Below are 11,933 nucleotides of genomic sequence, written 5' to 3' on the forward strand. Positions count from 1 at the left end.
TATTGGATATCACAGGATCATAGAACAGCTGCTGTTTATTATCATAAGTGTTGACACTACACAGCTTATACATTAGTCTCTCATTTGACTTTTATCTGCTAGAGGAGAAATATGGATACGGTGCAAGGATTTAAGATATTTAATAATAATTGTAACAGTGAGATACAGTGATATTCCTGGTTGTTGCGTGGAACAATACACTTTAAGTATATTGTATATTTAAGATGCATTTCGCGTATCTTTACATATTCACTCCACATATACTAAGGGAGGAGTTTGTTGTTGTAGAGACATCCCTTAAAAGAGACCAGTGTTCGGGAGAAGACTTTTCTAAATAATATTTGATGTTGTCATTAAAACAATGAGCCAGCCTTTGTCGACCTAAAATTACTTTAAATGTATTTATGCAGACAAAGTACAGAGGCAAGTAGTTCTAGTGTTATTTGTGTGAGTGTGGGAAGAACAGCCACACAGTGTGGCTTGTGCGTGTGCGAGGTCCATGTTTTATTCAGCCAACTGAAATTATATGCGTGTTGTGCTGTCCATTTCTTAGTTGCTATGAAGGAATTTATAATTTCGCCGTGATAGTAAATGTTTTTTCCTTGCAGTTCTGCACACTTGATCTCACACTCACACACACACACTATTGTTACTATCAAAAGCCACCAAATCGACTCTTTGGAACACCCTTCAGGCTGATGAATCTTCCAATAGGCGTCAATCTGTAAACACGTACAAGAAATATGGTTCTTGATGACCTACGCAAGACTCCGTGCTCGTCTCCAGGTTAAGTTTAAGACTTCGTAACCCGGTTCTGGGAGAACACTGGCGAACTCGTACACGATGCAGCTGAAATTACTGTACTGCCGTTACCCTCCGGAGAAGTGGACTCCAACGGGAAGCCAGTTCAGGTAGTATCTCTCACGTTCATTTACACATTGCTATACGTAATATGGATAAGAGTAACGTCAGCCTGACCGCTCGATCGTTGCCACAACGGACATAAATTGTGTACTAAAGCGCCTCGAACGTAAACAAACCAAAGGACCCATCCACCACGCATAGAAAACTTTAATGTTTGAGAGCCGCTATGATTTATGCAGCCCGTACCCCATTATTTGCCCGTTGGAGATTTTGGCGTTAAAATGCTGTATATTCTGCGAGAGGACGGGCTACACTCCGCAGTCAGCCCAACCCGTTCCTGCGACCGTTCCCAACGTCGTAGAAATTGTCGTACCCACGTGCCTTATCTTAACCTTCCAGAGGATCCACGGACAGAAGAAGGGTCATATGTCAATTTCGCGAGCCGCTACCATTTCCTAGTACGACAGTTTTTGGCCTTAGGTAAAGCATACGTCAAAATGCGAGGTGCAATTAGGAGGACGTATTGGTCAGTCACGGTCATAGGGTCCGCAGAGGAATATCTCTGAAAAAAATCATGTTTTTTATAAATTTTGTCTGTGGGAGAACTTCGAGCAGTTGCAGAACGGAGAATTTTCACTCCCATAATCTACCTGCAATACGTCTTGTGCATTTAATTGCATAATAATGTCAATAACCAAAGACGCAATATGATAATTATTTGTAAGTTAGTAAAAGGTTACACGTTCTGGACTATGTCTACGATCTAAAGCATTCTAATACAAGTGTACAAGACCTGTATTGTAAGTATATAAACTACAGTTGTAGCCATAACAACCCCTCCATAGGATGATAGGTAACTACTCTGTAATGCTTTTTGCGCTACCGCTCACAGGATGAGTATGGGGTGCACAATAAACTAGCCGCCTTCGGTGGCAACAATCAATACTCACTAGTATTCAAGTTCAAGTATGTTTATTGAGACAAGAAAAAATACATCTGAAAGGGATAGAGTAGCTTAGGCTATTTCTATTTTTCACTTGTATTACCTTCCTTTTCTCTCCCCTACCCCGCCCCCCCCCCCCATCATCCCTCTCTCTCCCCTACCCCCTCCCCAACCCCCTCTCTCTCCCCTTCCCCCTCTCCCTCTCTTTACTTCTACGAACGATTCAGAAGTTTTTAACACACGTCTTAATATGTTTAATTTATTTCGCCGAATGCTGCACTAATTGCTGTCTACAGACCAGGAAGTGAACACTCGAGGATCATTTCATATTAATAATTTCACTCTTGATTTCAGTTATAGGATGGAACTGGAGTGTGACATGGACTGGCTGGGCGCTCACACTTGCTGTTGTACCACGCTGGCAGCGACTATAGCTGTGCCTAGCGTGTCAGTATGAATTAATGTATATCATTTCTTAATATTTTCGCCATTGGCTTCATTCAACGTTTTGTTTTTAATTTGTCTTATAATGCTTGTGATTGTGCAGTGAGTGATGTGAGTGGTGTTCCCAGCAGGTGAGCGGCGGCGACCCGTGTGAGTGGGCGGCCAGCCTGCCGGACGTGGTGGCCGACCTCACCCTCGCAGACACCTCCCCACCTGCCACCCACCATTCCTCAATGCTCGGCACTCGCGACCATCACTACCCGGACATGAGTGACGTCCGGACGCGTCGTCGGAACGCCAGGCCCCCTCAACCACCCGTAACGCCGCAAGGGCTCGGGGCCGGCCCTCAGGGCTTAGGGGCTGCGCCCACTCAGCCCATTGTATCTGGTGGTGGCGCCACTGGAGGGACTGCGGGTGGCTGGAGGCATAACCCTCAACTTCCATGGCCCTCTCAGCCTTCCCTGGAGCCACTAGGTGTAGCGACACTGACATCGGGTGTAGGTGTGAGCGGTGTCCAGGGGGAAGGGGAAGGGGCGCGCGTACGCAGTGCGTCTAGTGAACCCCGGGGACCCGCCGGCAATGGCGACCGGAGAGTTCGCTGTTCTTCAGCCACAAGATCACGCCAACACCGCCCACGCCCACCTCCGGGGGATCGCCCACATGGGAACACCACTGTGCCACCTGTCGCCTCTCTTCCCCCGAGTGGGTGCGGTCCGTACTCCCCCACCCCGGGGGTGTTACAGCCCGGGGGCAGCGCGGGAGTGGTGGGCGGCGTTCTAGCCCGCCTAGCTGGTTGCTATGAAAACTTGGAACCAGGACGGGAAAGCGGGGAGGGAATGGCATACGGTTACCAGGTGAGTGATCTGGAGGCTCTCCTCACTGAGGCGTCTCCCTCCCGCCCCGCCAACCTGCCCATGGTGCTGGCGTCGTCAACGCGCCTCCACAACATGCGCCGCACGCCTGAGCCGCGCTCTCACAACCAGCAGCCCGTACGCCCATTCCTGCCTCTTGGAATTATTGTCAACGCGGTGTTCAAAACGCGAGACTGGCTATACGTGCGCACGGCGCACGGAGCAGAGGGCTACGTGCCGTACCGAGTGTGTTTACCCCTGGGGATTCTCCCTCCCCCGCGAGAAGGTCATAGCTTGCCGCTCGGCGCCGTAGACGGAGGCGCCGGCGGAGTGTGGGACAATAGGGTGGACATGCTCCAGGGCGGCATGACCCAGCTGCCTGTGGCTTCCCCGGCGGCAAATACCACGGGCGGCATGGGCGCCGAGGCTGGGGGCCAGACGAGAGGCAGATCTCGTGGGCGGCGGCGGCCTCCTTGCATCGATTCCTCAAACCAGACGGACACCCAAAAACTACAACCAGTTGTCCGCAGCCTGTCGGAGGCACGCTCCCCGCGGGAGACACTTGAGACTCAGGTAACCCAATCTACGACCATGCCCGCGACCTCCAACGATCACGTGCTCGTGTAGCCCCCGTCACATCTCACTACAGAACACGTGAGGTGTGCAAGGAATATGCCATTAATGATAGTTTACATTGCATTAACCGAAATACATTGAATGAACGAATAATGATTTTGCAGTGTAGTAATTGTCCTTCCCACAGACTGGCCACCATTCACTGTTTACGCACTTTTCCTAATATATAACATTGGCGTGTGAGTAGAGAATTACTGATCGCGTATTTTGCCGTGATTAACGGACAAACCTTTCCAACATGTCTCTTAACACCCGCCATCTTATTCTCTGATTGTCAATTCAATGTGATGTTTTTTCCTATTAGTCATGCAATTTATTTATATATTTGTACATGAAAGTGAATTAAATTAAGTATATTATATTTGTAAACCATTTGTTAGTATTATATTTATTGTTGACATGTTTTCATAATTTAAATTTGCTATGAGGCTATCTTGAATATTTGTGTCGAAGAATTTTAGTTATTCCACGTGAGTTAAGAAAGACACCAAGAAGTCGGTTTCACGTGACATGATGCCAAACGCAACCTTGAGTCTTCTATTTGAGCTGTAATGTTAAAAATCTAATGACAGTTACACGTGAAATATATATCTGACCCTTGAAGCCATTTACACTTTAGCTATGATGCCTGAAAAGACCTGGAGTCAGTTCCATGTGATATACAGAATATATATTGCCAGATAACACTGAGTTAGTCCCACATTCGTTGTCACCAACGACATCTGAAGTCAGTCCCAGTTGAGTTATGACGGCCCACAATAGACGCTAATCAGTTCAGCATGAAAAGGAATGATAGGAATTTCCTGAGACCAGGTATGTGCTTACTGAATAATGGGTATCTATAATAGTTTTAATTAAGATCTCAATTACTATTTTTAGAACGAAGCTTCAACGATGCTTTACACATCAACAACGTAGTAGAGTATATCGACAAGATATGAAATTTTGCTAGTATAACCAAACCTATCCTAGGCCTAACCTAATGTTTGTGAAGACCTGTATGTTTAGGTTGGGTCTAACATAAGTTTAATTTTGTTTGCAAAACAGTATCATTTACATTATTACAAATTGTGATTATATATGCAACCGCCCATATTTTGTTGATATACATTACTGCTGCTACATGTATTGTGTTATTGAAGAATGGGTTACACAAACATTCACACACACACACACACACACATACACACACACACAGATATAATCATGTTCCAGCTCTGACTTTATATTCACCTATTATATTTATTGTTTTCAGCGATATTTCAGAGATCAAGAATGCTCTTTGATTGTTATGTGATTTTCACCAAATTAAAATGATTACTATTACTATTATTATTATTATTAATCTCACTTGTGAAAGATTGCTTTGAACTATACATGAAAAACTGCATTTTTTATGTGCAATTATCGGAAGCAAAACTGGGATGCTATTATTTTAATAAATACTCTTGTGTGTTATTAGCCATTCACTTTTAAGATTATTGTTATTATAATATAATAATAATTATATAGGGGTACCACCTCTGGTGCAAGTGTAGGGACCCACAGCCTTGAAGAAGAAAATAAAGAGTATTCAGAGAAGACCTTGTGGATTCTCACTGAACACTTTAATATTTTCTTCTCCTTCCACCCCTATTCTTCTTTATTAATTTTATTGCATTGTGTTACAGTTTACAGAAAACACACACATATAACGATCATTTTATATTTGTTTTACTTTTATTATACATTAATATTATTATTGAGAAAACCAATAGCCATGAGGACTCGAACCTGCACACTGGGTATACTCCCAGGCATACATACCCTAAACCCTTAAAAAAGGCCACGATATGCTACAAAAGTATTGTATCCTGGGATTCATCTGAATCCTCTAGGGTTCCTGAGGTATCTTATGATCCCATATTCATTACCCTCACACACACTCTGGCTGGGTATTCTTCAAGTCAAATGCACAAAGAAATCACATTAACGTGATGTATCAATGAGAAAATCAGTAGGAGTCATGGCAAAAATTCGAACCTGCACACAAAGTCCAAACACCGTTTCAAATGTAGATGTGATAAGAACCCGATAGGCTCAGAAATCTGTACATCAGTTGATTGACGGTTGAGAGGCGGGACCAAAGAGACGAAACTCAACCACCGCAAGCACTAGGTGAGCACTAGGTATTTTCTAACACACGCCCTGAACCACTAGGCTACGATATGCTAGCACCCTTAGAGGAGAGCGGCTCACACACTTGGTGCACGTCGCACCCCTATATAGGACATCTTGTACCCCCCAGAGAGTTCATCTCGCACCCCTAGAAAAGACATCTTGCACCCCTGATGAGGACATCTCGCATCCTTTGAGAGGTGCATGTAGCAATCTCAAAACAGGGGATCTTGCAAATTTAAGAGAGGGCATCTCATACCTTCAGAAAGGGCATCTCGCACCCTTTGAGAGGGCATGTATGATTCTCAAAGATGATATCTCTCACCCTCAAAAAGGTATGTCTATCCGTAGAGAGGGCATCTTCCGCCCCTAAAGAGGGCATCTTTCACCCCTAAAGAGAACATCTCGAACCCCAAAGGGGACATGTCGCATCCCCAGAGAAGGAGAAGTCACAGCCCCGCTCCTGTGCCTGGTAAGTCCACTACGAGATCACCATAGCCCGTGCTACTTAGAACTTCTGTTCCGAGCTGCTGAATCTAGAACAACAACAATAACCCAGAGAAGGCATCTCCCAATATCCAGAGAGAGCACTTAGCAGCCTTAGACAGATATATAGCACTTTTAGAGAGGGTCATCTGGCATAGAACTGTCATCCCACACCCTTAGAGAGGGCCTCTCGCACCCCCAAGTACCCTATGGTATTGCACTGGTATCCAAGTTTACAATGCAAGCAGCTTAATTGTTATATTTTTCACTTGATGAAAACAAAAATCGAAAAAAATACTCCCATAAAATAATATTGGCCGCGATAGGCTTCATAAACAAGGTACAAAGCTGTTTAAATCTTACACGAACAAAAAAAAAGCATAATGAATGGGAGAGGGAATTTACGACTGCGATATCGTGTACCTTGACGTGACGAGAAGCCTCATCAGGAGGCCGATTACACCCTCAGGAGTCCAGGGAGGGGTCATCAAAGCACCCCAAGGGATAATATACACAGACAGGTGTACCCTGCCCACTTCTCGGTACACTTATGCAGAGTTTACTTTAGTCCTGGCCTATGTTCAGGACTAAAGTATACATGTAAATTCAAATTTAAACAAAAATTTATTCACAAATGGGTATTCATTTGTAATAGATTTTGCACACAATTTCTCTAAATTGTTTGCATAAGGGAAAGTCAGGTATTGTGATAGCCTTAATGCCCCTCTCCAAAAGATTGATAGGCCTTAAACCTTTCACTAAACTTTGTGGTTGGTCAGTGAGGTATTGTGCTGGACCCAATAACCTTCCAGAGTTTGGTGGGCCTTGAACACGTCACCAAATAAAGCCACCTTAGCATGCTGACATTTTGATTTGGTGAAGACTTAAAACCTATATCAAACCTCTGAAGAGTTAAGGCCACCACAAAAAGCTTACTGATCAGTCTGTAGGTTTGAAGCTAGGCTTAATGTAAGACGTATCATGCTCTGTAAGGATATTAAGGTAATTACAATGACTTACTGACCAACTAGCAAGCTTGGTGCGAGTTTAAATCCTATCAACTTCTAGAGGGTTATTAAAAGCTTTCCACATTATGTATACTTTAGTCCTGAACATAGCCTAGCACTAAAGTCAACTCGGCATATATACCCCGAGACATTCAATACACCTGGCAGTATAATACATTGTTGAGGCTGAATTCGGGCTTGAGCTGACGCGGCAACCACTCCCCACGTACCAGGCGAAGGTACACAGTCCAAGTAGGTGGATAAAGCAAAGGACTGGGATAGAAAACAGTGATAATAAAGCGAGTGCGAGGCGTCACCGGAGAGGAGATGAGGAGGCGCCGTCCCAACCTTGGTTACGTCAGGATTATGGCAGCGGGCGAGCCAATTGGGCGACGTGTAACTCACTCCCAACGACCTATACCGTGCTATTATTACTCATTCCAGTGACTTTTGATGACTTTTAAACCGGGCGTTTGATATCGAATAATCCTCAATTTATCTATACTGTATCGATCGTTAACCGAAGCACAACCAATAGGGGCAATTTCGGCTAACCATCCCATCGTCTTGGAAGGTCATCGCTCATCGCCACCAAGCACTGAAATTCGCCTGTGCTAAATCTCATTACCTTTTCTTGAGCTTGATACAATAAGCAGCGCCTAATCATATGGAATGAGAAAATAGAGGCCAGGAATGAGTATTATTTCAATGATGCCATGCAATTAACTGATGCTATTTTAATATTGGAGTAGAGAAGAGCGCAGCTGCGCACCATGAAGCTGGCGGCTACCATTGCGCATGTATAATGCACAACCATAAAGGCTGCCTAGACTCTATGTAATGGGACGCGAGGGTTGTGGGCCAGCCACGGAGCTTCTCACATCTGAGGCCCGACGCTCCAGTGGCCCGAAGTCTCAGTGGACCGAAATCCCAGTGGCCCAAAATTCCAGCGGCCCGAAGTCCCAGCGACCCTTAGTCCCAGTGGCCCGAAGTCCCAGCGGCCCGACGCCCTAGCGGCCCTTAGTCCCAGTGGCCCGAAGTCCCAGCGGCCCGAAGTCCCAGTAGCTCGAAGTTCCAGCGGTACGACGCCCTAGTGGCCCCAAGTCGCAGCGGCTCCAAGTCCCAGCGGCCCGACGCCCCGAAGTCCCAGTGGGCCTAAGCCCTAGTGGCTCGACGGCCCTGCCTTGGTGGCTACCAACAGATACATTTAACTTGCCGCAGACAACCGCTACTTGGTACGGCCCAGTAGCCGCTACCGTTTTGACCCCGCCATCAGCGCTACTTGTATTCACTCTACATAAAGTAATATAATTAATAATAATGTTATCACTGATAATATTTCAAGGATATCTGCACAACTACGCAAAATTAAGACGTTTTCACCTACAACAATTGCAGTTATCAGTAAAGCTCAAATAATATTAAATCTATTAATAAAAATAATACTTGAGACATATATATAAACACAGGATACCTGTATCACGAGCGTAATAACGTCAAGACTCAACAGCTTGTCTGTGGTCTCTGCCACTAGCATCAAGGGGTCCCAAACACACACACCACACACACACACACACACACCACACACAGGAGACCTGACACACATTGGAGTAATACTGGCAACTGCACAGACCTTCCTTGATGACTCGGTCCCAAATAACTTTGAAGGATAGTCTATGAGAGACTATCCTGAGAGGATAGACTGCCTGAGAGACAGGCAGTCTGGCAGAGATGGTGTTACTATCTGCTTCATAACACCGTCTATCACATCCTTCTTTACACTTTTGGACAAAATCACGAAAATTAATTCTCTAATGTGTATGTTACCGTCTGTTGTCAAAGAAATTTTACTTGCTATAGTGATTTTGTTGTCATGAAGTATTATAATCAAAATACTTTAAATATCTAGGTTAGTCTCTCAATCGAGACTAACCTTAGTCAATAGGAAGCTTCAGGCTATGCGTTAGGCCCAAGGGCATGCAAGGTACGTGGCCAAAAGTGTTTCACCACCCGGTAATTGTCATCGGGAAGTGCCCAACCGGGAAGATTATGTAACAGAATATTCAAGAGTTCCAAGATATCAATCAAGATGTCAATAGGAGAGGAGAAAGAGACAAGACCAGCGATGCCAAAGGAGTCACAATCACTAAGTTTACGGAAAGACACAGCTCAAAGGACCAATGAGATAAATTTTTTGCTCATCTTGAAAATGAGAACATTTTGCGAGGTGTCTAACTTTTAGTGAAGCAATATACCTCTGACACTAACGTTCAGATCCGTTAAGTGTCCGTGAGGCAATGTTAAGTGTGGCCAGCCCTTAGTCACACACGCATCCCACTTCCTGCTGCGATAATAGGAGGAAGGCCATATTTGATGGTTAATTATTATGAATAAATTTATACTATCAATCTCTGCAATGGTTGTGGATTGTATTATGAATAAAGAGATCGAACCCTGAGTAAGTAGTTCACGTCTGGGGGACGAGACGGACACGAACCACCTCGTCACCACCATCGTCCAAGGGTCACTGCAGGTAGCACCAATGTAACTAACTGCCCAGCAAAAAAACTATATAAACATTAAAGTGTGAAACTAGCTTATCAAGACTGTAACTTGATTGCCGAAATGAATTTTGAGGTTCAGTTCCTGAGCCAATTATGCACCTCTAACCTTTTTCTCACTACTGCACACAGGATGGGTATGGGGTGTATAATAAATGAACTAAACTATACAAAAAGAAAACTGCTCAACAAATCTCTGCCGTCTTATATCTGCTCAAGATGACGTACCGTCAGTGTTGGATTTTCATCGCCATGGGATGAGAAGGGTTAAGACCCCAGGGGCTACATGAGCACTGATAGACTCAGCTGACATAAAAAAACGAAATTTTCCGCCAAAATAAATGTGTTGTACATTTTATTTTCAGAAAACATGTCATAAAAGTACAATAATGGACCAGTAAGAACAATGATTTGCGTCAACGAGGGACTTACGCCACCGTGGAGAGACGCACATGACTTACGGGATAATCCCGTGTCAGCGTCGTGAGATGCTGTGTACTGGGACATAGGTAAGTCATCTAGGAGGATGGAAGACCAGAAGAAATGTACTCGCACCAGTGTTGGCATCGGTAAAACTATCACTCTGGGGTCCTTAAGCTTGTTAAGGACATCTAAGAACCATTGTCAGGAAGACTTAATAGTCAAGTGGGAAGCCTCACACTCCAGCGTCCACGGCAGGACAAGCTGCTTCAAACACTGGCTCATATGTATGCATATGTGTGCGTATGTATATGTATGGGTATAAAGTATATATGGAAGCTGATCAGAATTACATTTCACCTTTGTAAATGTACATTAATGACACTATGTAAAAGACACATCGAACACTTTATGTAGGGCATACGTAAATCTGTGTATCTATGTATTTACGTATGTAGGTTAGCTTAGTATTTTAAAAGCACCGAATCACCTTCTGTGGTTGAGCGTTCAATAAACCCCTGATCTATATGTTTAACACTTCTCTAACCCTGTACATGGAGGACAGAAGAAAATTTATATATGCTGGTTAGCATTGTAAATGTGTGGCCACGTCTGTGGTAGAAAAAAAAACTGGCTCATAACCTTCCAGAAATTTAAGCAGTCTCTTTTCCCACCCAGGGAAGTCTCCTTGATATATTGTGCGTGATTATATTCTCAATGAGTCTCCTTTCCTCTGACATCCTCCTTGTAAAACAGGGCATCGTGGTCCTACATGGACCATATTTGAATAGGCGTGACTCCTTTCGAAAATCACTATCATAATAATAATTATTAAGTCTAAAAGAACGCTTTGATGGGTTGTTATCTACGTTAATCAGCTAGTCGGGTATGGTCGTAATCACTCAATAATTCCCGACGGCTGTCACGACTACCGCACGCAGCCCAGCTCCGGGAACACAGTCAATGCTATAATATACATATGCATATCTACCCCAATAACAAACTCGAGGCGGAACTTACAATAAAACTTACCTACTCGGAGTTGACGTCTCTCTCCCTCACGCTAAGCTAACACTTCAAGTACCGGAGGACCAGGTAAGTGTTGTCGTCCACATGGCCACACACACATGGTTCACTTCGGAAGGTCTTTATATACATACGAGCTGCCTCCTGCGGGACATTAATAGGCCTCTGAACACATCAAATACACAGTGTCACGTCCTACGGAGTTCTTTCAGGCGCCTCAGACGCTCACATGACCACAATAACGCACACAATAGCCAAGTCCGGGGTCGAGCGTGAAGCGGCGCCACGAACACAAACAGTTCGACTGTTGTCGAACAGTGCTTCAATATCTTCGTTTGTTCGAATCGCACCTCCCTCAGACAAACTTCATTCCGTCCAATGGTCGACCCCAGAGACGCATTCATCAATTTTAACATGTTGTTCATTCAAAATAAGAATTTTCTCAAATATAGATTAATATTATTATATATTGGCATACTGTGCATATTTAAGCATTGGTTAGTTTAGGTTCCATTAACGATTATTTGTATTTGTAGCA

The 11,933-nt window shown here is 44.3% G+C and overlaps 2 protein-coding genes across 4 annotated transcripts in view; one reads left to right on the forward strand and one right to left on the reverse strand.

The window, feature by feature from the left end:
- LOC123773385 (uncharacterized) overlaps positions 1-5,067 on the forward strand; it is a 47,307-nt gene extending 42,240 nt beyond the window's left edge. For 2 of the 3 annotated variants that reach the window (XM_045767104.2, XM_045767105.2), the window contains one exon: positions 2,380-5,067. In XM_045767104.2, coding sequence (XP_045623060.2) covers positions 2,380-3,729 — 1,350 coding nt within the window. In that variant the 3' untranslated portion in view covers positions 3,730-5,067. The remainder of the gene's footprint in view (positions 1-2,379) is intronic. The other variant, XM_045767106.2, reaches the window with a different exon arrangement.
- The window catches only part of LOC138359163 (uncharacterized), a 123,644-nt gene extending 111,982 nt beyond the window's left edge, over positions 1-11,662 (reverse strand). The window contains exon 1 of the mRNA XM_069318043.1: positions 11,402-11,662. The gene's annotated coding sequence lies outside the window, so the exon portion shown is untranslated. The remainder of the gene's footprint in view (positions 1-11,401) is intronic.
- Positions 11,663-11,933: the final 271 nt, after the last annotated feature.

Source organism: Procambarus clarkii, chromosome 89 (assembly GCF_040958095.1).
Source record: "Procambarus clarkii isolate CNS0578487 chromosome 89, FALCON_Pclarkii_2.0, whole genome shotgun sequence".
Lineage (NCBI taxonomy): Eukaryota > Metazoa > Arthropoda > Malacostraca > Decapoda > Cambaridae > Procambarus > Procambarus clarkii.